Here is a 26,024-nt window from a genome sequence, read left to right as displayed (position 1 = left end):
TTAAAAGAAAATGACATCTCAGCTCAGACAATGCATTAAAAGGTGTGAGGTTAGCTTCAGTCTGTATCCCAGTCTTGAGTCAGACTGTTTCTATTTCCAAAGTAGGAATTTATAAAACATTACCTGCACTGACTGCCCACAGATTGTACGCTGTTTAAGCAAAATAGACTGCATCTGCAAATATAATTCTGCAGATGCGTATTCACCCCATAGACTTATATATGTCTGTGCATGCATGAGTGTGAGAGAATATGAGTATCTGCATGTGAGTGTGAGAGTACGTGTTTGCGTGTGTGCATGCTTGATAAAGTATGTGTATCTGAGTGTGATGAAGTATAAGTCTGTGAGAGGGTGTGCGCATAGGTGTGAGTGTGGGGGCTGTATGTGTATGAGAGAGAGAGTGTGTGCATGAGAGAGAGTGTGTGTGTGAGAGAGAGACTGTAAAGTGTAGAGATTCTAACCTTGCACCTTTTAATGCATTGTCTGAGCTCAGATGTCATCCTTTTTCTCGAGAACGTGACTTAAAAGAAGTTCTGGGATTTACATATTAATAAACTGAAATCTGCAACCCATTCTAAAAAGATAAAAGACTTAAACAGCAACTTAGGTTTGTCAATATATCATTTCAGTTGCATGACACTGTAATCTTTTGCTATAAATTCTGTGTCTTATGGTCTTGCTCCACAGCTACTTAACTTTTAGCAGCCAGTACAGCCATATATAAGATTCCCAGATTGTTTATGGGGTTTATTGAGAATAACTTACATTTATGTCAATTAATTTTACAATGACTGAAAGAACTTTAATGGACTTGCACTGTAGTAAAATGTACAAGAAACTCTGTTTATAATAAGCTGGCTCATTTGGGAGTTTTATTACCCATCACCCAAGGCAAACAAAAATGAATACCATCACTTTCAAATGAAGATTAAATTAGTCAAAGGAGATACTGTATCACAGCGAGTTTAATTTAATGAAGTCAAAAGTTTTACAACTCAGGCTTACAACTTGTTCAAAAAAGACTACCTTTTAATCATGAGGATTAATTGCTTCCAATGATGCACAGAACACATGTAATAGTTAACCATAACATTGCAAAAAAAAAGTTAATTTTTTCTTTTAATTGTTGCAGTGCAACTTACAACTCATTCACATATGTGCAATGTACCATGAGGTATACACACAGTGGAGAAACATACAATGGAATCCTACATATGCCAAAAACCTCCAAGTCATAGAAAGTAAAAACAGGGTGAGTTAAATGCTGTCGGTAACTGATACATGTTGTCCATTGATTTCAAATCAAAAACGTACTAAATTTACATTCTCAAATTTGCATGGCTCAAAAGACTCAAGGAAGTCTTTAAACACTGATAAGGAAGTCAGTTGACATCAAGTGACCCAAATGAGTATTATCACAGTTTCAGTACACTCCTTCCCCTCAGCCTACAGTTAATGGTGCAGGTAAAGTGCAAGCAATAAAGACAATAAATGACAACAGAATAATGTATTCAGATAAATCTTACTACTGTGTTTTTTTTAAAGGTACAGTGTGGTCTAACAAGTCTTCTGTCTACTTGCATATACTTAGAATAGTTACCCTGGGTGCCAGAAGCTAGTTCTGTCAGCTTACTACACAGTTAATAACAATACAAAACTTGAACATAACATTGCAGTGAATCACTTTGATGGTGTCAATAGTTCATCCACCAGCCTCTGGGCGTCAGGTACATCAGTTTGGAGTCAATGTATTTCTTTTAACAAGCAGTCGTATAAAAAATCGTGAGCAGGGAATCATATATAAATATTAATACTTGTATATTTTTAATCATTTTCATATACAGCTTTTAGCTATAATTTTAATAAAAGCTGGTTGTTTTCAAAGGGACATCAAAAATTACTCTTGTTCATTCAGTGTTACACTAGCAAAACTTTACATACTTTACATACATTCAGCAATTTGTATGTTCAATGCTTACGTAAAAATGAATGTTCACCTAAAACTGTGAGTAGATTAAGAAATTCCCCTCTGGTTCACCAGAGATTGTAATCAACTGCTTGTCACCAGCATTATTCATCTTGATGGGGTGAATTAAGTCGTCAATAAAAAATTGTTGGAACATATAAGTGCTGTTAACTAAAAGCTTAGCTTAGCTTTTTTTTCAATACAACACATATGGTATGTGTGTAATTATAATATCTATAAATACTTCTACCTGTCCTTTCAATGCATGTTTGAAAGCACATTATGTTGGTCAATGGAAATAAAAACAAAAGTTTGGAAGAATACAGATGTGATCTCATGCAAATATTAGGCATCCTGTGACACTATTCGGTTATCCAATTTATGTACAAGAATACTGCTGAATATATTATGTACAAATATACAATGTAGATGCTAAAGATATGATAGCATGGGGACGCTGCTGTCTGCCAGGCAGTGTGCTGCAGGTACAAATTGGTTTACACATGAGTTTCGATGAATGAGTGTGTGTGTGTCAACAGTGGTGCTGGTAATACCAGTTCAGATGCACCATTCTGTGGCTTCATAACTGCACTGTACCCACAAATGTCCAAGAAAAACTCATGATTCAGCCGCTTCCACTCTCTAAATCTTTTGGATGTTAAGTAGGGATCTTCGAGAATTTGGTTGATAGTCATCAGGTCTCCTTCTTTCGCCTGAGGAAGTAAATAGATTGAAGTGAGAAGTGCAAAAAAACTCAACATTCTGATCATTTCAGAAGACTCAGATCATTGAACAACATGCTCTGACAATGCCATGCTTCCAGGTGTTTTGTTATTACTACATGGATAGAAACATAGGAACAGGAGTAGTCAATTCAAATTGATCATGGCTTGTTTGAATCTCAACTCAATTTAACTGCCTCGGGTCTGTCACCCTTAAGACCCCTTACTTAAATAAAATGTCATAGTCACAACATTTCCAGCAACTTGGAGAAAGTGAGGACTGCAGATGCTGGAGAGTCAGAGTCGAAAAGTGTGGCACTGGAAAAGCAGTGCTGGTCAGGCAGCATCCGAGGAGCAGGAGAGTTGATGTTTCGGGTATAAGCCCTTCACCATGAACAACATTATGATGGCATTATGAAGGGCTGATGCCTGAGAGCTCCTGCTCCTCCGATACTGCCTGATCTGGTGTGCTTTTCCAGTGCCGCACTTTTTGACTCACAACATTTTCAACTAATCTGAGCATAAATTCTATTACTGAAGGTTCTCATTTGAGGCAATCAGGAGGGTACCTCTTACATTCTCTCCCTCCTCCACCACAGTGCCATGCTTGTGTCTTGTTTACTTTGCACTTAGTAAAAAGGACCAATTCTCTTTCCTTCACATCTTGATTTACAGCCTTTAAATTTTTTTCCCCTTATTAACAACCTTTTTTCTAATTTTTCACTGGGCCTTGATACCATCGGCTCTCTTGCTCATTCTTTGTCTCCCGCTAAAGTCTAATGAAAACCTGTTTTCCAACACCTTTCAGTTCTAAAGAGTCATACCAGATTCAAAGTGTGAATTTTGTTTCTCTCTCCATGGATGTTGTCAGAGCTGTTGAGTTTTCCCAGCATGCTCTGTGTTTGTTTCTTGACATGCCCTGCACACCTTTGACAGCTTTACAGTTGCAAATGTTTTACGCACTACTAGGCACAATCTTCTCTACTGTTAATAGACCTATCATCTCCCCTGTTCCCCGTTCCTCATGGTGCTTGGCCCTCAATGCCCCTCACCCAAAACTACCCCTCTCAGAAAAGGTACCTGTTCTGGTGTTGCAGCACTGTAAACATAGGGCTACTTTAGCTCAAGAAAGGAATACCCTGACTCTCTGATTGAATTTGTAAAGTTCAGGCACACATTCTCGGTTCCAGGCTATAGGGGATGCCAAAACCCCACTTCAGCGGAGGCAGCCAGTGAATTGAGTGGTTAATTATCTCTGGAAACCAGGCGTATGAGAACCGTGCCTGACTCACTTCGTCCACCATGTAAATAGGAAATACCTTTTTCAGGGGCAGGACATATGATTTCAAGTCACTTCCACCATAGGGTTTCCATCATGTTAAAAATACAAGCCTTGAGGTTTGGAGGGACTTGTTGTGTCTAACATTGTTATAGCTGACATTTCCAACAGTTTAAAGGTACTTTGCTGACTGTAATACTCTTCGGGACATCTTGAAGTCACAAAATGAAAGCATTTCTATGTTGTTTCTCTGAGTCACCATTCAGTGAGACTCTACCTGGCAGCTTTACTGGGAAAGTTGGAGGTAGGTTCTCTGAAAAACTTAGTCTTTCTGGATCATTTCACGATAGGAATTGTAAAAAACAGTGCGCATCAAATGAAGAGTTTTTAGCCAGTGCTTTTAGCCAGAGATATGGTGTGGAAATGTTGTTTTCCAGGTGAACTATTTCAATGATTCTGACCTTCACAACAATGTTTTACCAACAGTGTCTGCCTATCCACTCCAAGAAAATGGAGAGAAACAGTCATACAGTATACAAATATTGGTCCTCCCCTGTCACATATGGAGCACAGCTCCCCTCCCATTATAACTCTTTGCAATTGCATCCTGACACCAACTGACATCAAGGAAAGGAGTTATCCCTGTGTGGCAAACAGCATAGGTTTTGTGCATTTTGCTTAATGCAGCTTTGGGATAGCTAGAGTTAAAATGGAAGCCATAATTCCTGACCAAATCTTACAATGGAGGAATTACTACTTGTTTGCTTTGACAATTAGTCAAGATTTGGAGATGCCGGTGTTGGACTGGGGTGTACAAAGTTAAAAATCACACAACACCAGGTTATATCCAATTAAAACTGTTGGACTATAACCCGGTGTTGTGTGATTTTTAACTCAATTAGTCAAGTTTTCAACACTTTATCTGTCTTTCACTTCAGATCAATTTGGTCAAAATAGGAACAAATTCTGAGCAAAAAAACAATCCTGCAGTGTAGTGGATTCCATTCTGTCTCCGATCTTCACTGGTTGACAGTTCTGTGCTGAAGGGTTTTTGACCTGAAACACATATTGAGCATTTTCCCCAAAATCTTCAGTTCTCTCTGAACTGCATTAGTTGGTGGGTCACATCAACCACATATATCTTTGTAAATAGATTTATAAAATATTATTTCATGCAAAAGTGCCGACAGTTATCAGGTTGTGTGACAAATATGTTCTGGAAATCGTATTTTGAACCTTTGTGCATTGTTCCAATTGAATTGGTTGAAATCTTGTTCTCTAAGTGTCTTATTGATATTGTACATTACTGAGAAATAAACCTGAACTTTCCCTCATCCCACGAAAGAATTTTTGAAAAAAACCGAACAGTTATAGCTGTATTCTGGCATGGGTTGAACCAGTGACCTTTAGTGAGTGCTAACGGAGTACATTAATCTAAAGGATATCTGATCCTGAACCTGCCCCACGCAGTACAGTCTCATTTATTTTCAGCATGTATCAACAGGAACAGACACTCAGTTTGATAGTTTTTTCCCTCTGCCTTTTTTATGTGTGCCATTATGTTGTTATCTGAGATTAAACGAAGAGAATATAAAGCTTTAGGTTCCGATTATTTGAAGTGGATGCACTTATTGATTAACATGTTAGGCCATTAACAAAGATTGCTTCCATTCAGAATTGATAAATGACTATTTTGGTTTAATTAAATCATGACAGGTATTTTCTCTGCTGCCTCCATTAGGATCCATGGAATTTGTTACTTTAGCAAGCTTACTGTTTGAAGACTATGACCCAATTCTTGGTGACGGTGGTTGAATTCTGATTGGCTCAAACTCTACATGATTGATAACTTACAGCTAGGAGGAGGAGAAAGTGAGGAAGAAGGGGTAGGAAGGGAGGGAAAGAAAGGGGATAAGATTAATCTGTATTAGTAGAAAGCATTGAAAACTCAAGTCCCCTCTTTGGCCAGATTCACTGCGCAATGTTAAGGACAAAATTGAGTCTCTGGTATCTGCCATCATTGCTCCATGTAGAAAGAGATTAACAAGTTATGAGAAAGGTTATTGCTGTTTAGAGTGTAGCTGGATCGTAGTTACGTGTTGATCTGTTAGCTCTGCAGGACGTTTTGCTTTTGTAAACATTGTCAGTAATAATGTGAAATTTTAGAGAGCCAGTGTGACAGAGTCACAGAATTATACAGCATGGAAACAGACCCTTCATCCCAACTCGTTCATGCTGACCAAGTTTCTGAAGCTAAAGTGGTCCCATTTACCTGCATTTGGCCCATTTCCCTCTAAACCCTTCCTATCCATGTACCTGTCCAAATGTCTTCTAAATGATGTGACTGTAGTTGAATCTACAACCACCATAGAATTGGCGCCTTTAACCACTGCTGGAACCCTGGAATAATCAGGGTCACATGGGCTGCTGTTTTATTTTCCACACTAGCTACTGATGGTCTGTTCATTGCAAATTATAAATGCAAAAGTATCTCAAAGAACCATGTTGATGTGATGAAGAGAACTGCATTTTCATCATTAATTCCTTGCTTGACATAAGGGAAGTGAGTACAAACAACAACTAAGGGTGGAAGTTATTCATTTTGGCTTGGAACATGCTTGAAGACATGGTAGTCCTGTTATAGGCAGTTATTATTGAAAGGCACTTTCCAAACTATTTATTTTAGTTTTGTTCTCCAAATAATCCTAAACCATAAAACGAAGTCACTTGACAGATTCACTCTGAACCTGTTGTTTCACCAATCTTGAAAAAAATCTCAGCGCTTCTGCTCCCAATCATTCCCCAAAATAGGACGTCTAGAGCTTCACAAAGCAGGCTGGAAATGAAGTTCATTGAAAAACTCAAAAACAGGCTTAAACCATATGTTTGTCATGTCTCACAGGAACACTTCAAAGCAGTGCACATAGTTAATTAGGTTGAAGTGAATTGTTGGAATGGAATGAATTGAAATAAATTATTGGAATGAGAAAGAAGGCTTGCATCTCTAATGCTCACTTCACAACCTCAGGACATCTGAAAATGATTTAAAGGTATTTTGGAAGTATCAAAATGTCAGAAATGCAGCAGTCAATATTCACACAGGAAGGTCTTAAAAACAGCAATAATAATCTGATAAAACCTGTCTTTTCAGTGATACTGGTTGTAGGGTGCATATTGACTACGACCCTGTGGAGAACTCTTTTTTCTTCTTAAAAATAATGCCAGAAGATACTTTGAGTTCACCTGAAGGCGGATAAGACCTAGGTTCATCCAAAGGATTGAACCTTTAACAGAGTGGTGATCCCTCAGAACAAACACCAATGCACAGCAAAACCCTACATATAGCAATGAAATGAATAGCCAGTTCATCCAATGATGCTGAGGGATGTATGTTGGCCAGGATGACAGGATATCACCCTATTCTGCTTTGACTGGTGATATGGGTTCTTTTCTACGCAAGGAACTGAAGAACAACAACTTGTGCATAATGGGACTGAGTCATACACAACAGATGGTACTAAGAGTTTGTCAGCTACCGGGAATGTCAGTGTAACTCACACAGGGATAACAGCAGTAATTGCCAATTTAGAAATTAGGAAAATCTTTTGATTGAAAACCTGCCTTTAGCTTCTGCAGTAAATCCTGAAACAAATTGCTTTCGAAATCCAATTACTGTTGCTACGTAAGGAAATGCCAGAGCCAGTTTATTTGAGGCAGAGGCTCCCTTATGAGACTAAGTGAGCTCTTTGAATGGTACCATGGGTTTGATTATGTCCACTTGACATGACAACTAAGGCCTTGGTTTAATCTTTCTTCAGGGGGAGGAAAAAAAGCTCTCCTTCAGTTCTACAGTTCAGTGCCAGCCTAAATTATATGTTGAAGACTCTGGACCGAGACTTGAAATCTCTCATTCAGAATTTACACCGTTCTCAACTGAGCCAAACTGACCCTTTCATACAATACCTCAGATTATATTCATACTGAATTCCTTTTGAATTCCCTATTTATTCCCCACCTGTCAGTGCTTTTTCAGAAGTATAAAAGCATGCTAACTGTGAACAGATTTTTTAGTAAAGAGAGCCTCAGTATTCAAATAACTATAAAGCTCATTGATTCTCCTTCTGAGATAATCTGATAATTTAGTGGAGAAATCGTTATGCTTAAATAACATCATCTCTGGCATCCTGGAATGTCTTCATCTTCTTCTGTTTTCATTTCTGTTTAACAGTTCTGGTGCAGATAGACACTGGGTGACTCTGTTGGACAAAGCAGTTGCCTCATTCAATCCATTTAATGTATCACATCAGAACTGAGACGCAGTATTGAGAGAAGAGATGAGATAACCTGTAAATCTCATGGCTAAAATGTCTCCCACTGCTCAGTTCCAAGATGCCTATAATCAGCTGCATTTTGGGTGAGGGGTTTGCTGCAAAGTTGCAGTTTTCAGTCGAAGGTATACTGACAGCGTTGCCGCACAATCCCATCCTTGCAGCGACCTTCACTGCTGGCACAGGATGCAAAACTATTATTTACTTGTTCCTTCTGCAGTGCTGATCTTCTCAGGTGCCTCAGTTTGGTAAGTGTGGTGTCCGTTGAGAAATGGAGGAGCTGACCACTGCTGGGGTCAGCATTGCAATTGACTGAACCGTTGAGTGAGGGTCCCCGTTACAAGCAAGATGACTGAAGTTACCGTCATTTACTTTTGCGGCATTTCATGCTCTGGGTGTTGGGGAGGAATTGAAAACAAGAACTGTGGCAATTTTGAGTCTTCATAATATGTTGTAAAAATGAAGGAATTCTCAGCTTCCTCATGGTTAGCGAAACCTGCCACATGATGATTCACATGATACAGTCGAGCCACACTATCGATTTCTGATGCCAATCCATAAGATCATAAGAAATAAGAGCATGACTGGGCCATTGGGCCCCTCAAACCTCCTAGACCATTCAAGGAGATCGTAACTGATCTGACATTCCTCACTTGCGTGCCACAGACAAGTGATGAGAAACCAGGCATCCAGCCACAGGAAATGGACAAACTGGCAAATAGATGGGAAGTTCTTGGTGAGTCCTCTCTGGTTCGCCACTTCTGGGCAGAGACCTACAACTTTTGCACATCAATTACACTTCAGTAGTTGAAGAGGCCAATATAATTGGTGATATGTTATTCTTCTAGTCTTGATATGGAACTTTTTTTGGGGAAGCAGGTAAAGGAGGAAGTTGGATGTGGCTACGTGAAGGATAACAAACTAATGGATTCAAAATATTTAATTACCTCTGTCAGTATCAGTAAAACTGCGGCTACTATGGTCACTAGACATTCCAACATCGGCATTTCAGTGGAAGTGCTATCCCAATATTTTAAACAGATTAATGCTTCCATTAAAATGGCCTGGTTTTGCTCAGGTGAGTTAAGCAATCATCGGAACAGGACCAAGCCATTTAGCCTTGGAGCTGTCATTCAGTAACACTCTGATTGATGTGCACCCCATCTGCATTGTCCTGCCTTTGCTTCCATATCCCTGGACACAGTAACTGAGGTAAGCCTGTCAAAATTAGTACAAAAATCTCTAATTGACACATGATCCACATCCGTTCATGGGCAGCATTACTGGGGGAATCAGGCTGGGAGGTTAAAAAAACCCATATTTCCAGATAATCCTTTGTGTTGACATTGCTTCCTGACTTCATTCTTGAGTTGCTTAGCTCTCAACATGCCTTTCCTCTTGATGACTCCACCAGATGAATCAATGTGTCTGTGCTGCTGACTTCTTAACACATTATGCATCTCAATCCTCAACCTTCTATGGTCTGGGGACCACAAGCCATGTATCTGAAACCCCTCCTCATAATGCACCCTTATAAGCCCTGGATACCATTCTGTGAACCTGTGTTGCATCCTCTGAAGGCTCCCCATGTTGAGAGGATGTTTGTGCACTTTACTCTCTCAACTCAATTAAAACTAAGTGTTAGAGCTGGTCAGAAAGGTCAAATGTGTATTCCACAAATGGGCATCTTGTTCCTCAAGTTTCAGATTTAGAAGAAGTTAGTGATGCTGCTTCTCACCTTTAGTGTACTCTTCAGCATCCTAATATGGTGCAATTTTTCATTGACAACTGGATCATTACATCTCTTTATAAAAGACCTTCTGAATTCTTGTTTGGTGGAAGGGCGTTGCTCTCCGATTGCAGACAGACTGGCCTGCTCCAGGGACCTGTACAGCTCCTGCAACCCGTCGGTAGATCTTCTGTCTTCTGCTGTACTTTCTGGAAGGGAATATTGCAGGCGTTTGAATCTTGTCACAGCCACTGACCAAACTGGACTTTAAACACACACTTCTACATCCAGCCTGTATTTTGTATGAACACTTGTGACTGACATAGGAGTAGATTTTGTTATAGGGGTTTCTACAAAGTAAGGCTTTTTGGAAGTGGCAAGGAACCTAATTATTTTATAAGTTAGCCTAAAATGATTCTGCAGCAAGTGCGCTGGTATAAAACAAAATGCAGAGCTTCTTGAGACAGTTTGTATCCATGAAAGATACGCCCTTAAGAGAAAAGAATTGAATCCAATCAATCTTCACTCATTTATATACACATTTCAGTGCCTGTAGGAATAGGGTTTTGCTTTGTATTTTTAATGTGATTTTAATCCAATAATACTTCTTTTAATATTCCTTTCATCACTACCCTGTTATCTGCTGAATTTGTTTGTCTCTTCTTGTTCTTATATAGATACTTTAACTTGGGTACCTAATCGAAATGGAAATTTTATGAATTTTTTGATGTTACATTACACAACAATTCAGCCTTGGGCTGTGGATATGTTTTTTTTTGAGTGGGATACCATTTTTATTTTAGGCTGGATTTCATATAACTAGAACAACACAAAAATGGGAACCTAACACTTGCAGAGCAGTCCATGAAAAACTACAAAATATTATGTGAAAATGTATCATAAAATTATAAATAGATGGAATTAAAAATTAATACTTGACATATATTATTGGGCCAATAACATAAAAGGTTTGTAAATGCTTGCTAAATCAATGCTTTACTGAAAAATATCTTTTGGAGATTAGACTCAATATTGAAAGGTTTATAAAAAGCAGAATAAATTTATATTTGCCAACAGATGTCATGTTTACAGAGAGGCATGGCTAACAACCATCTATTAAAACAAAAGTCACTCTTTTGGACTGCTAAGTGCTCCATACATAATGAAATCTGTGCATGCAACTGCACTTAAATAAATAATCAGGTTTTCTCTGGGCAAAGACTGCATGGGAGATTTGTTAACTGGAATCAGATCAGTTCTTACTTATTATCACAGCTACATGTCAATCAGTCTCAAATTAAGCAATTAAATGCTAAAATGCAATTCTTCCAACGGAAACTGTGGTGCACTTACAATCTTTAAATGAAAAAGGCATCCAATCTACAAATCTATTATGGGGTATTCTAGTTGAATCTTAGATGAATCTATTCCCTGCATTTTAAACTACATGTTTTGACTTACAAACCATTTGGCACATTTTACATTATCTACAATAGTAGTAGTTGCAGAGACATGTACAACATTGCAATTCAAATATATGTGTTACAAGAAAACAAATCAGATATGGTGAATCAGCCGTACCTTTTAAGATTACTATATAAATAAAACAGGAAACAAAACCCATTTAACATTTAATTTAACCATGAATCGCTCAGTGCTCCCTCTTACCTCACAAATTCTCCATTCTTGTGCTGTTTCCACTGTTTTCAGACATAAACAATGTAATCTTACAAGATTACATTATTTACGTCATGTGACTGTGGCCTTGCTGATTGGCCTGAAACAGGGAACAGGGGATTTTTAAAGTAGGAGGGGCAACACTCACTCTTTTACTGACCAACAGTTGCAGGTTATTAATGACTGATAAAATAAACTGCCGTATTCGTAAATCATCATTATTTACATGCACTGTTTCACTTTCTTTAAACAAAATAAACTTGTTGATATCTGCCCGAAGGAATGACTGTTCTGGTGCGAGTCAAGCAAATGAAAGCCTCATTCACTGACACAGAAATACTGTTGATTAGAAATTAAACACTAGGCTGCTCCCATGGTTTAAAAATTTACAATGATTGCTGCTAAAATAAAGCATTTTGCCTCATTTGAGATCCCAAATTAAAGAAATTGACCAGATTGAGCTGGGGGAGGTTGGTAGGTGGACGTCGAGAGTGTGGTGCTGGAAAAGCACAGCAGGTCAGGCAGCATCCGAGGAGCAGGAGAATTGACATTTTGGGCAGAAGACCTTCATCAGGAGGATGCCCAAAACGTCAATTCTCCTGCTCCTCGGACACTGCCTGACCTGCTGTGCTTTTCCAGAGCCACACTCTCGACTCTGATCTCCAGCATCTGCAGTTCTCACTTTCAACTAGGGGAAGGAGGATGGTGTCGAAGAGAAAGAATGATGAACTTTAGATGTAATATGGTGACAATGATATGAATGGAAAGGCATGATTTACTGGCAGAATGCGCATAACGATCAGTGCTGTTGTCTCACAGAAACAAAAGGAGGTAACTTGCACAAACTTGAATGGCCCTCTCTTGGTGGGAATATGGATTGAATATAAAGCACACAGCATCTGATTCTCACTCCTCCTATTTTATCTGATCCACTGGAAGATCAACTGGATGAACCAATCTCCACATCCAATTAAATTACCGTCTTGGCGAGGATCCATCTCAAAAAACTGGCCTCGGTGCATCATTGAGCCTTGCTTTTCACAAGGGATTAGTTTTTGCAGATTGCCCCCCATGATTCAATTGAAACAATGAAAGAGCATTCTGGTGCATCTGACTGAATTCCGTATTTGGGAGCTGTTCTATTTTTGCTTCTCACTGTCTGGGCTTCTATGGTCAGAACTGATTGAGGTGGAACCCTTCGCCAGTACAATTCAACGACTGCATTTAACTCTCTGTCGGAAAGTTGAGACTTAAGTGACCATAATTATCCTCTTGCTGAGCCATAATTCTTTCTGTTGCCAATGGAAGACAATGCTGTAGTGAAGTCACAGTGCAACATATAGGGGGCGTCACTTTTACCTATTCTGCCAGGTGACTTACACAGCTGGATTACCTATCTGATTTTTCACTGATTTTGTTGCTTGGTTGTCCGAAGAGTGTAAATGGAGTTTTTAAACATGGAAACTGAAAATGCTGGAGATATTCAGCAAGTTATGGCAGAGAAAGAACAGAGTTAACGTCTCTCAGTAGTCTCAATGACTCTTCATCAGAACGGGGAAAAAGTTAGAGCTGGTGCAGGTACTGAGCAAGAGGTCAGTGGGATAAGGACAAAAAGAAGGTCAATGATAGGGCGGAAGACAGGGGACATTGCATAGATGAAAAAGTCACCCTCTAGGATCAAAGGAGTTAAAGAGACAGGGCAAGAAAAACAACCAAGGATGTACTTAGGGCAGATGTCCCACTGACTGAGAGATAAAAAAAAGGAAAATGGAAAGACACAAAGAAAGTGAATCAAACTATAAAGGCAGAAATTATGATTTGAAATTTTTGTGCTCACTGTTGAGGCCGGAGGCTGTGAAGTATTCTAATCAAAAGACAACTTTGGAAGAATGCCGTAGGTCAAGGACAGCGATGTCAAAGTCAGAGTAAAGTGAAAAATTAAAATAACAAACCTCCAAATGCTCAGGGTCATGTTCACAGACTGAACGGAGGTGTCCTGCAGGTGGGTTAACCAATTTGTGTTTTGTCTCCACTCTTTCGAGGAGACCACGCTGTGAACAATGAATACAGTGAACTAAATTGGAGAGAATTGAAGGTAGCAACTCTGACAGAGATGAGGAGGAAAAAGGCAGCTGTTCTGACCCCTGTGTTTGATTGGAAAGATGCTGTGGGAAGGGGATGAGTGGGGTAATTAAAGAGCGGATCAGGATAACAAGGAGGGAATAACCCCTTCAGAATGCTGATCACTGAGCGGACGATGCATTTTGTGGGGTGGTGGCATCTCCCTGGAGGCGATTGAAATGGCAGAAAACAATCTACTGAGAACAGGCACTGGTGAGGGTCAAGAGAACCCTTTCGTTGTGCTCAAAGCAATGAGAGTAGAAGTGTGGGAAGTGGGGTGGTTAGGGTCCAGAGCCCTTTCAACTATATTGGTTGGGGTGGGGTCCTTGAGTGCAAAAACACAGAAAACACTTCAGGAATACTGGTGTGAAAACTGGATCATTAGAATAAATGGGGTGGAGGTGCCGGGGTTGGACTGGGATGAACAAAGTTAAAAATCACACAAGACCAGGTTATAGTCCAATAGGTTTTTTTGGAAGCACTAGCTTTCAGAGTGCCGCACCTTTATCACGTAACTAGTGGGGCAGGATCATAAGACACAGAATTCATAGCAAAAGATCACGATATCATGCATTTAAAATGATATATTAAATAAACCTAGATTGCTGTTAAGTCTTTCATCTTTTAGAATGGGTTGCAAATTTCGGTTCATTAATGTGTAAATCCCAGAACTTCTTTTAAGTCACATTCTCGAGATAACTTTAGGCTTTATAAGAAAAGGTGACATCTCAGCTGAGACAATGTATCAAAGGTGTGAGGTTAGAGACTGTCTGTGTCCCAAACATGAGTTAGACTGGCTCCATTTCAAAAGTAGGAATTTATGAAATTTTATATGGATTAACTGCCTGTAAATTGTGTGCTTTTTAAGGAAAAATAGAATCTGCAAATACAATTCTGCAAATGCAAATTCCCCCATAGACGTGTGTGTGTGTGTGTGTGTGTGTGTGTGTGTGTGTGTGTGTGCGCGCGCGCGCGTGATAGCGAGGTGGAAGAGAGAGAGAGAGTGCACGTAAGTGTGTGCATGACGGAGTGTGTGTTTATGTGTGCGTGTGCTTGGTAGAGTGCGTCATGAGTGTGACAGAGTCCAAGCCTGTGAGAGGGTGTGTGCATGGGTGTGAGTGTGGGGGTTGTATGTGTGTGTGTCTGAGAGAGAGCGTGTGTATGAGAGAGAGTGTGTGTGTGTATGTAAGAGTATGTGTGTATGTGTGAGAGAGTGTATAGTGTGACATGAACCCAAAGTCCCAGTTGAGGCCATCCCCATGGGTACTGAGCTTGGCTATCAGCCTCTGTTTGGCCACTCTGCGTTGTTGCATATCCCAAAGTCCACCTTGGAGGATGGTCACCCAAAGGTCCGAGGCCAAACGTCCCTGACCACTGAAGTGTTCCCCAACCGGGAGGGAACATCCCTGTCTGGCAATTGTTGCACATTGTCCATTCATCCATTGTCATAGCATCCATTTGGTCTCACCAACATACCATGCCTCAGGGCAATTTTGCTTGCAGTGTAGGAGATAAACAACGTTAGCTGAGTCACACGAGTACCTGCTGTGTACATAGTGGGTGGTGTCCCCATGTGTAACAGTGGTATCCATGTTGGCACATCTTGTTGTGGTTGCCATGACAGGGTTGTATGGTGTTGCGGATGATGTTGTCCTGAAGGCTGGGCAGTTTGCTGCAGACAATGGTCTGTTTAAGATTTAGTGGTTGTTTAAAGACAAGAAGCGGAGGCGTAGTGAAGTCTTGGTGAGGTGCTCATTCTCATCGATAACGTGTTGCACGCAGCAAAGAACATGGCGTAGTTTCTCCGCTTCAGAACAACATCATCCACAACACCATACAACCCTGTCACGGCAACCACTGTAAGACGTGTCAGAGTGTCGACATGGGTACCACCATTACATGTGGGGACACCACTTATCATGTACACAGCAGGTAGTCAGGTGACTCGGCCAACGTTGTCTATCTCGTACGCTGCAGGCAAGGATGCCCCGAGACATGGTACATTGGTGAGACGAAGCAGATGCTATGACAATGGACAAATGGACACCATACAACAACTGCCAGACAGGCATGCTCCCTCCCAGTCGGGGAACATTTCAGTCAGGGACCTTTGGATCTTCGGGTGACCATCCTCCAAGGTGGACTTCGGGATAAGTAACAATGCAGAGTGGTCGAGCAGAGGCTGATAGCCAAGCTCAGTTCCCAAGGCAAAAGCCTCAACCAGGACCTTGGATTCATGTCAGACTACAGCTGACCCCACTACACAATACACACACACACTCTCTCTCATCCACATGCTCTCTCTCAGACACACATGCATACACCCCTCACACTCACTCCCATGCACACATCCTCTCACAGGCTTGTACTCCATCACAGTCATGCAGACATGTAAACACACACTCTCTCATGCACACTCACACACACTCTCTTTCTCTCACATGCACACACACAACACATATATAAGTCTATGGGGTGAATTTACATTTGCAGAATTGTATTTGCAGACACATTCTAGTTTTGGTCAAAAACTACACAATCTGCATGCAGTCAGTGCAGGCAGTCAATCTATATAACATTTTATAAATTCCTACTTTGGAAATTGTCTGATTCATGTTTGGGATACAGATAAGACTTTAACCTCACACCTTTAATGCATTGCCTGAGCCGAGCTGTCACTTTTTTTAAATAAAACCTTAAGTTATCTTGAGAATGACTTGAAAGAAGTTCTGGGATTTACATATTAATGAACCAAAACCTGCAACCCATTCTAAAAGATGAAAGAGTTAATAGCAATCTAGGTTTGTTCAATATATTGTTTCAGTTGCGTGACACAGTGATCTTTTGTTATAAATTCTGTGTCTTATGATCCTGCCCCACTAGTTACCTGATGAAGGAGCAGTGCTCTGAAAGCTGGTGTTTCTAAATAAACCTGTTGAACTATAACCTGGTGTTGTATGGTTTTTAACTTAGAATAAATGGATCAGAGATGACATTTCCAAGGTTTATTTAAAATGTGAAATGGAATATTGTATGGATCTGTAGCAGATAGTGACTGCATTGAATTAAATGTAAAGGCTGAACCATGTGTATAAATAAATGTGTACCATCAATTTGTTCCAGACCTAAATTCCGTTCAGGCCCAATGGGTCCCTTCCTGTCTTGACCAAAGGCTCTTCACTATTTTCCTTTCCTGGAACAAAGTGAGAGGCAGTACACTGATGATCATCATAGAATCCCTGCAGTGCAGAAAGAGACCACTTGGCCCAAGGAGTACACACTGACCCTCCAAAGGGCATCCCATCTAATCTCTGTAACCCGGCCTTTCCCACGGCTTAACCCACCTAGCCTGCTCATCCCTGGCCACTATGGGCAATTTAGCATGGCCAATCCAATTAACCTGCACATCGTTGGACTGTAGACAAAGGGAGAATGTACAAATTCCACACAGACAGTTGCCTGAAGGTGGAATCAAACCCAGATCCTTGGAGCTGTGAGGCAACAGTGCTAACCACTGAGCCACCCTGCCACCCCCTCAAATTCCACAATCTGCTGTGGCAGGATTCAAATCTAGGTCCCCAGAGCATTAACAAGGTGTCTTGATTAATAGGCCAGCGAGAATACCACTGGGTCATCACCTCCTTTATAAATGCTCATTCTCTGTGTGGGAAACAAACCTGAGATGTGGTAGTGAAAACACAGCATCCTAACCACCTGACCACCAGGGAAGGTAAATGTGTGCTTGAAACAGATATACCAGTTTTCATGAACTTATTGCTGGATACAGGATTGCTTAGTCAAATTCAGCCTTATTTTTGACCTGACCAGAAGTCTTTGTTGTTGGTATTTGATCGGCTAGTTCGAAATAGCTTGCTGACTTTCAGTCTGCTGATTAGTATCTTGGTCACAGGCAGAGGGAGCACTCCTACAAAGTCCCTAGAGTTTTATATGGATACCTTCTACAAAACATCACTCATCACTTTTAAAGGGGTAAGATAGGCTGGCTGGCAGAAAACAGGGGGTATAAATAAAGGAATCTATGTCTGCTTAGCAGGATGTGAAGACTGGTCCTTCAGAGGTCTGTGCTGGGGCCTCAATCTTTTACAATTTCAATCAATGACTCAGATGAGGGGAGCAAAGGCATGTTGGCTCAATTTGCAGATGAAACAAAGATAGGTAGGAAAGTACATTATAGAGAACACATAAAAGGATTTGCAAGTGGATATGGAGTGGGCAAAAATCTGGCAGATGGAATACAACTTGGGAATATATAAGGATGTTCACTTTGACAGGAAGAATGAAAAAAAAAGCAAGTTTTAAATAAATGGGGAATGACTGCAAAATTCCAAGCTCCCGAGAGATCTTGATGTTCTAGTGCACGAGTCACAAAACATCAGTATGCAGGTACAACACATAATCAGATAGGTGAAAGGGCTGCTATCCTTTAGTATGTGAGGAATTGAATATTACAGTCAGGATGTTTCACTTATGGATGCTTTGGAGAGGGTGCAGAGGAGGTTCACCAGGATATTGTCTGGTATGGAGGGTGCTAGCTAGGAAGAAAGGTTGAGTAGATTAGGATTATTTTCATTAGATAGGCTGAGGTTGAGGAGGCCTTGATTGAGGTCTACAAAATCATAAGAGGTATCAATAGGACGGCTAGCAAGAAGCTTTTTCTCAGAGTGGGGGACTCAATTACTAAGGGTCACGAGTTCAAGGTGAGAGGGAAAAAGTTTAAGGGAGATATGTGTGGAAAATCCTTTACACAGAGGGCGGTGGGTACCTGGAACGCATTGCCAGCGGAGGTAGTAGGGGCAGGTGCAATAGCATTATTTAAGATATATCTAGACAGATACATGAATGGGCAGGGAGCAGATCCTTAGAAAACAGGTGACAGGTTAGATAGAGGATCTGGATCAGCACAGGCTTGGAGGGCCGAAGGGCCTGTTCCTGTGCTGTAATGTTCTTTGTTCTTTGTATACTGGGTATTATTAAGACTACATCTCAAATACTGTGTACAGTTTTGGCATCCCTATTTTAGAAAGGATGTACTGTATTTGCACTGGAGGCAATTCTGAGGAAGTTTACTACATTGATACACGCAATAAGTGGGTTATGAGGATTGGCTGCATAGGCTGGGTTTGTCTCCATTGGAGTTTAGAAGACTGTGAGGTGACTTGATTAAAGTGTGTAAGAACTGGATGTTTAATTGTGGGCCAGTCCAGAACTATGAGGAACTATTTTAAAATTACGGTTCACTCTTTAAGGACAGAGACGAGGAGAATTTTATTCTGTCAGAGCATTATAGGACTTTGAAACTCTCTGCCTCTTAAGGTAGTGAAAATAGGGCTCATTGAGTAATTTTAAGACAGCTGTAGCTAGATTCTTGTTTGCCAGGGAAGTCAAAGGTTGTCAAGGATAAATGGGAGTGTGGAATTCCAAACAAAAACCAATCAACCACATCCATACTGAATGTCAGATTAGACTCAAAGGGCGAAATGGTCTATTTCTGCTCTTATTTTTGATGTTTGCATCCCAAGGGAACAATGGCTAAACACTATAAGTTTGATGGCCACTGGCAAGCTAAGATAGACATATGATAAATACTGGCAGGTAAAGATACTCTGTCCCATTTAGCCTGTCTCGCATAAGTGCACATATACTCCCCATTGTAAAATAGAGGAGGTTGTGTAGTTCAGTAGGCAGTGCCCTGTTTCAGAGCCAGGATTTCTGGGTTCAAGACCTGCGGGACGTTTTAGTCACAGAAGGAGCATTTGAAATGTAGTCCGTCTAATACTGCCTCACTGTTCCCCAAATGAGAAAGCGAAGCCCTTGTAGAGATACAAAACAAACCTGTAAAACATAAACTTTTCAATGATTGGTCTTATTGTTTACTTATAATATCTTGAATCAATTACATATAACAAATGACCAATTCTGACGAGAGGTATCAAGTAAGCAGTATGACTATGCTCTTTGTTAGTGCCATGAGTTGACAATTTGCCTTTCACCATGATTCCTCATACAGGGTCACATCCCAAAGTGGCTTTTGCTCCCTTGATCTGGGCCTAATGGAAATGAATTAACTTTTAGCCTAATTTTCAAATTCCTGCATGACCTTTCCACTCCAATGACAATGCCTCTTGCTCTTTTTCCTTTCTTCATTGCCCTTGTTGTTCAGACTCACGCCCCTCTCTGTGTTTAAAAATAAAACTGCATGAGGATTACTTACAGTGTGGAAACAGGCCCTTCGGCCCAACAAGTCCACACTGCCCCGCCGAAGCGCAACCCACCCATACCCCTACATCTACCCCGTTACCTAACACTACGGACAATTTAGCATGGCCAATTCACCTGACCTGCACATCTTTGGACTGTGGGAGGAAACCCACGCAGACACGGGGAGAACGTGCAAACTCCACACAGTCAGTCGCCTGAGGCGGGAATTGAACCCGGGTCTCTGGCGCTGTGAGGCAGCAGTGCTAACCACTGTGCCACCATGCCGCCCACTGATGGTGGAACGCAAATGGCAATTCTTGGCATTAGCAGAGCAGGACAGTTGTACTGCTCACTTGATATCTCTCATCAGACTTGGTTATTTGTTAGATGAACTTGTTTCAAGATATTGTAAGTGAACAATAAGACCAATCGTTGAAAAAAAAATTATGTTTTACAGATTTGTTTTGTATCTTCACAGGGACTTTGCCTTCTCCTTCAGAAGGACCACATCTAAACTATTCCTTTCGAGACCAACAAGTAGGTCCTGATCCCAGAGATTCTGGCTCTGAAACACAGCATTATCTATTGTTCCACACAACCTCCTCTATTTTACAATGGCAAGTATACGTGCACTTAAGCGAGACAGCTTGAATGAGACAGAGTATCTTGACCTGCCAGTTATTTATCGTATGTCTGTCTTAACTTGTCATTCACTATCATAACTTGAAGGTGCTATGAGTTACTCCACAATAGATAAACATACTTTTAATCTGTGAATGTGTTAAACTTGGACAAGTAAGTTATGTTTTTGTCCTATAAGAAGGCACCTGTTTCAGCTGTAGTGGAAGGACAGATTGTCTTTTATCACACATTTAGGAATTATTTAAAGGTTTATTATAAAGCAAGAAAAAGCAGTAATATAGTTTCTGTGTAGAGCTTCAGGTAGAGATTTAATAAGACTCATGCCATTTAAAAACCAATTGACAAACTATACCCACTTACGTTTGTAAATAAAAAGTAACTCATAATTTTTATACAAAATGCCTTGATTTTTATGAGTTTGTCTATTACCTTACCAGGTACTGAGAGAAAATGGCTTGTCTGTATAAAGCAGACACTCAGTATTGAAGACAAAATGGGCTTCATAATGTGAAGGGAATTTAACAATTCCTCCTGATTTGGTGATTGCCTTTTTTTTAGTTTTTCCTAACGTGGCTCAGTGGTGATCCCCTTCTGAGGCACAAGACTCTTGGGTACAAGGAGCTGAGTTTGACTTTCGTATTATAATCTAGTTGACACTTCACTCCTATGCAGAGGAGGGCGCTCCAGTTCTGTCATTTGGGTAAGACATGAATTCAAGGCCGTATGCCTGATCAGATTGCTATTGGAACGAGATCAAAGAGCAAGATTATTCAGTGTTTTGTCCATCATTTCTCTCTCAACCAAAGGCACTAAAACTGCTTAACTGATCACTCTTCCCATCTGTTGTTTCTGGGACCTGACAATGTGTCTGTGCAACAACAAGGACATCACTGCAAAAGCAAGTCATTGCCTGCTCTGTCTTATTGGAGCATCTTGAGAATGTGCAAGGTGATATAAGAAGAGCAAGTTCCTTCTTCAATGAAATGAATTCCAGTCACATACAATATTCTCTAATCACTCTATCCAAACCTAATAGGCTCTATTAAAAATATTGGCACACCAACCTTGTTTATTTCCACCATTTTGCTTGATGCATTGGATCTCATCATCCTCGGACCTCTCCTCAGCGAGTCCAGGAGGGAGCGCGTGTCCTTTCATTCTTGCTTCCCTATTCCTCGGGAGACTCTGACTGCGTTGTTTACATCCTCTACTGTGAGACCCAGGCCCCCGCTCACACTCCACCAATGGAAAAGGCCCATCACGGTCATGGTTGTGGCGTCTCTGCACAGGTAACGTTGCCTGCCGTCTCCTCTCGGGTGACATTAGTCCTGTTCTGCCGGCGAGATAATCCGTTTCCAGCGGGACAGTCTGCAGGAAGTGCAACCCTGAGCTGGTTAGCGGGGTTTCAATCAGATCCTGCCATGACCGCCTCTCTCTGTAGGAAGATCTACAGCCCGACGAATGGGTACTTCCTGATGCATCGTGCCGTGAGTCCTCAGCCGATGAATGTGAATATGTTGACTCACTTGAGAAATGTCGTCCGTGCTTAGGTTCTGGGTAGGGACTCGAAGAGTTAACCTATAGAAACAAGTCAGAGACAACACCTCTGTAGTTACTGCCAATTATCAGCAATGGCCTTATGTATTTTTATAATGGTAAGATTGAAAATTGATATTTGCAATTTTAATAAATAGACAACTAACATTTGTAACTCTGCAACACCGTCCAGCCCTGCCTCCCTCAGATTTCTGCTCTCTTCCACTTCTGTGAGATTCTTCATATCTCATTAACAACTCTTGGGGCCCTCAGCATTGAAATTCCATTTCGAAGCCTCTCCACCTTTCTAACCACCTCTCCTCTGTGATAATGTAAGCATCAGAACTTTAATAACTGTTCACAAATTGAAAGAAGCAGCAATACTTCTGTCTGGAATAGCTGTGAGGGGACAAGGACAAATTTATACAGGAATTGAAAGCAATTAGTCATGTCTGGGAGAAGAAGAAGTTTAAGTTAGATGAAAAAAGCTTTCTTTAAAAATTATTTATCATTCATTCATAGAATGAGGGTGTCATTGGCCAGCATTTATTGCCCATCCCTAACTGCCCAGAGAGCAGTGGAGAGTCAACCACATTGCTGTGGGTCTGGAGTCATATGTAGGCCAGACCAGGTAAAGGTGGAAGTTTCCTTCTCTAAACGACATTAGTGCACCAGATGGGGTTTTCTGATAATTGACAATAGATTCATTGTCATCATTAAACTCCTAATTCTGGATTTTTATTGAATTCAGATTCCATCATCTGCCATGGCCAGGATTTAAACCCGGGTCCCCAGAAAATTACCTGGGTCTCTGGATTAATAGTCTCTGGAATAATACTCCAGTGATAACACCACTGGGCTATCATCTCCCCTAACCCCCTCCCTTAACAACTGCTTGATAAATGGCTGCCTTATGCCACAGGGACAACTGATTGCCCTGCAGAAAGATTTAGGAATTGATCGCAGGACTGTTGTGTCTTCAAATAATCAGTCAATTCCAAATGTAACAAGGAACAGGAGAGTTACCTCTGAGCAGAAGACAAGTTGTAGACTTGCATTATTTTGGATGAAAGAATCTAAAGGGTTATCAATAACGTCACACCACAAACTTGAAGTATGGAAGATTGTATAACAATTCAATTCCAGGATTCCTTGAGGGGACAGAACTCCGGAAAAGAACACTACACAAGAACAGAACCCTGGACATGTTGAGAGACGACACTGTTGGCCCGAATTGTAGCTAAATTCCACCAGTAATCGGGTAACAGCCAAGTTGAGTTGTGAGACTTAACCTACTATCTTGAGGGGTTCTATTTTGGTTACTATATACAATAAAGTTTAAATAATTACTTGATTGTGAGAATTCTTAATAATGAGCCAAATTAAAGATAGCTTGTGGTAATTTACTCACAACACCTCCTTTAAGAATTTTGCTAAAATCTATCTCTTTTTTGGCCAGTGCTTTGGTCATCTGTTCTAACATGTGACTCAATTACACATATTGTTTGCTGAACTACACTTAAAAGTTCCTTAAGATGGCTTACCATGTTATTTGAGGCACTACGTACATAAATTGCAATTTTTGCATGGGAATCAAAGCAAAACATAGCACAGACGGAGGCCATTTGGTCCGTATCACCTGTGTTGATTCTTTGAAAGAGCTATCTAATTGGTCAAACTCCCTTACTCCTCTCACAGTGCCCTGTATATTTCCATTTCAAGTACTTTCCAAATTCCACTTAAAGGTTCCAGTTGAACGTATTACTATTATCCTTTTAGGCAGTCCATCCCAGATCATAGTTCGCTTTGATTAGATTAGGTTCACTACAGTGTGGAAACAGGCCCTTCGGCCCAACAAGTCCACACCGACACTCCGAACAGCAACCGTACCCAGACCCATTCCCCTACATTCACCCCTGCACCTAACACTATGGGCAATTTAGCATGGCCAATTCACCTAACTTGCATATCTTTGTACTGTGGGAGGAAACCGGAGCATCCGGAGGAAACCCACAGACAGTTGCCCGTTGTGGGAATTGAACCCGGATCCCTGGCGCTGTGAGCCAGCAGTGCTAACCACTGAGCCACCGTGCCGCATTATAAAATCAACTTTTTTCCATTTCTTTTTGCCAACTATGTTACAGAAAGCCCTCGTCTGCTATCTGAGAAGCTTCCATTCATTTAAAAACAGGCGGATAACGCTGTATTTCTCAAGTGACTCGAACATGGTTCAGGCAGTGGAAAACTCATCTCTAAGTGCATTCAACACCCACTCCAAGACTTCAGCCCCGAATCTAGCCTAGCATCCCAGTAACGTGCTGATGAACATCGCTGGAGCTATTTGTCTGCAAAAACTACCAACATAACTAGCAAAGCTGCATTAAGATACTTACTGATGGTGCCCGGGGGTATGTGTCACACACTGCTGAATGGCCCTCTGCTTTTACTGTTAAAGCATCATTAGCATCCTCTTGGTCACTTTCACTCCAGTAGTCTGAAGAAAAACAAAAAGACCTCATTGTAAAACACTGCTGACTTAAAATCTTTTCGAACAGCCCTATTGGAGCTGATAATGAGAGTCCTAGAGGCATGCAGCACGGAAACAGGCCCTTCAGCCTAACTCATCCATGCTATCAAGGATTCCTGAACAGAAATAGTCCCATTTGCCTAGATTTGGCCCATATCCCTCTAATTCTTTCCTATCCATGTATGGTCCAAATGTCTTTTAAATGTTGCAATTATACCCACCTCTACCACTTCCTCGACCCATACACACACCACCCTGTGTGTGGGAAGGTTGCCCCTAAGATCCCTTTTAATTCTTTCCCCTCTCATCTTAAACCTAGTTTTGGACTCCCCTACCCTGGGTATACGAGCTTGGCTATTTACCTAAGTTCCTCATGATTTTATAAAACTCTATGAGGTCACTCCTCAGCCTCTGGCACTCCAGGGAAAAAAGTCCCGGCCTACCCAACCTCACCTTATAACGCAAACTTTCCATTCTCAGTAACACCCTTGGAAATCTTTTTTGCACTCTTTCCAGCTCAATAACATGCTTCCTAGAACAGAGCGATGAGAATTGAAGGCAACACTCTAAATGTGGCCCCAGCAATGTCTTACATAACTGTAACATGACATCCCAATTCATGTATTCAGTGCTCTGACTGATGAAAGCAAACATGCCAAATACCTTCTTTACCACTCTGGCTACCTGCAATGCAACTTCCGAGGAACTATGTACCTGAACTACTAGGTCTGTTTGTTCTACAACACTCTCCAGGGCCCTACCGTTAACTGTGTAAGTCCTGCCCTGGTTTGTCTTACCAAAATGCAACACCTTACATTTGTCTGCATTAAACTCCATTTGCCATTCCTCGGCCCACTGGCTCAGTTGATCAAGATCTCATCGTGCTCTTAGATAATGGTCTTCACTGTCCACTACACCACCAACTTTGATATCATCTGCAAACCTACTAACCAGGCCTTCCATATTCTCATTCGAATCATATCTATAAATGATGAACAACAGTGAAACCAGCCACTTTATGCCAGCCATTTAAAGATATGGAGCGTCAAGAGTGACCATGTGGATATATTGGGAAGACTTCCTAGTACTTGGGAAACCTGACTCCAACCTGCAGATACCCTGGGTTTTTTAAAGATTAGATTATCTTCAGTGTGCAAATAGGCCCTTCGGCCCAACAAGTCCACACCAACCCTCCGAAGAGAAACCACCCAGACCCCTTTCCCTCTGACTAAAGCACCTAACACTATGGGCAGTTTAGAATAGCCAATTCACCTGTCC

General features: G+C 41.0%; 1 protein-coding gene across 3 annotated transcripts in view; it reads right to left on the bottom strand.

Moving 5' to 3' along the window:
• Positions 1 to 945: 945 nt before the first annotated feature.
• Positions 946 to 26,024, bottom strand: part of LOC140495730 (connector enhancer of kinase suppressor of ras 2) — a 577,745-nt gene continuing 552,666 nt past the window's right edge. For 2 of the 3 annotated variants that reach the window (XM_072594774.1, XM_072594775.1), the window contains exons 20-23: positions 24,613 to 24,713; positions 21,748 to 22,261; positions 10,034 to 10,233; positions 946 to 2,679 (exon numbers count right to left, since the gene is read on the bottom strand). In XM_072594774.1, the coding sequence (XP_072450875.1) occupies positions 2,464 to 2,679; positions 10,034 to 10,233; positions 21,748 to 22,261; positions 24,613 to 24,713 (1,031 nt within the window). In that variant the 3' untranslated portion in view covers positions 946 to 2,463. The remainder of the gene's footprint in view (positions 2,680 to 10,033; positions 10,234 to 21,747; positions 22,262 to 24,612; positions 24,714 to 26,024) is intronic. The other variant, XM_072594776.1, reaches the window with a different exon arrangement.

Source organism: Chiloscyllium punctatum, chromosome 25, assembly GCF_047496795.1.
Source record: "Chiloscyllium punctatum isolate Juve2018m chromosome 25, sChiPun1.3, whole genome shotgun sequence".
Lineage (NCBI taxonomy): Eukaryota > Metazoa > Chordata > Chondrichthyes > Orectolobiformes > Hemiscylliidae > Chiloscyllium > Chiloscyllium punctatum.
The sequence above is the reverse complement of the archived record's forward strand: the minus strand, read 5'-3'. Positions and strand labels throughout refer to the sequence as shown.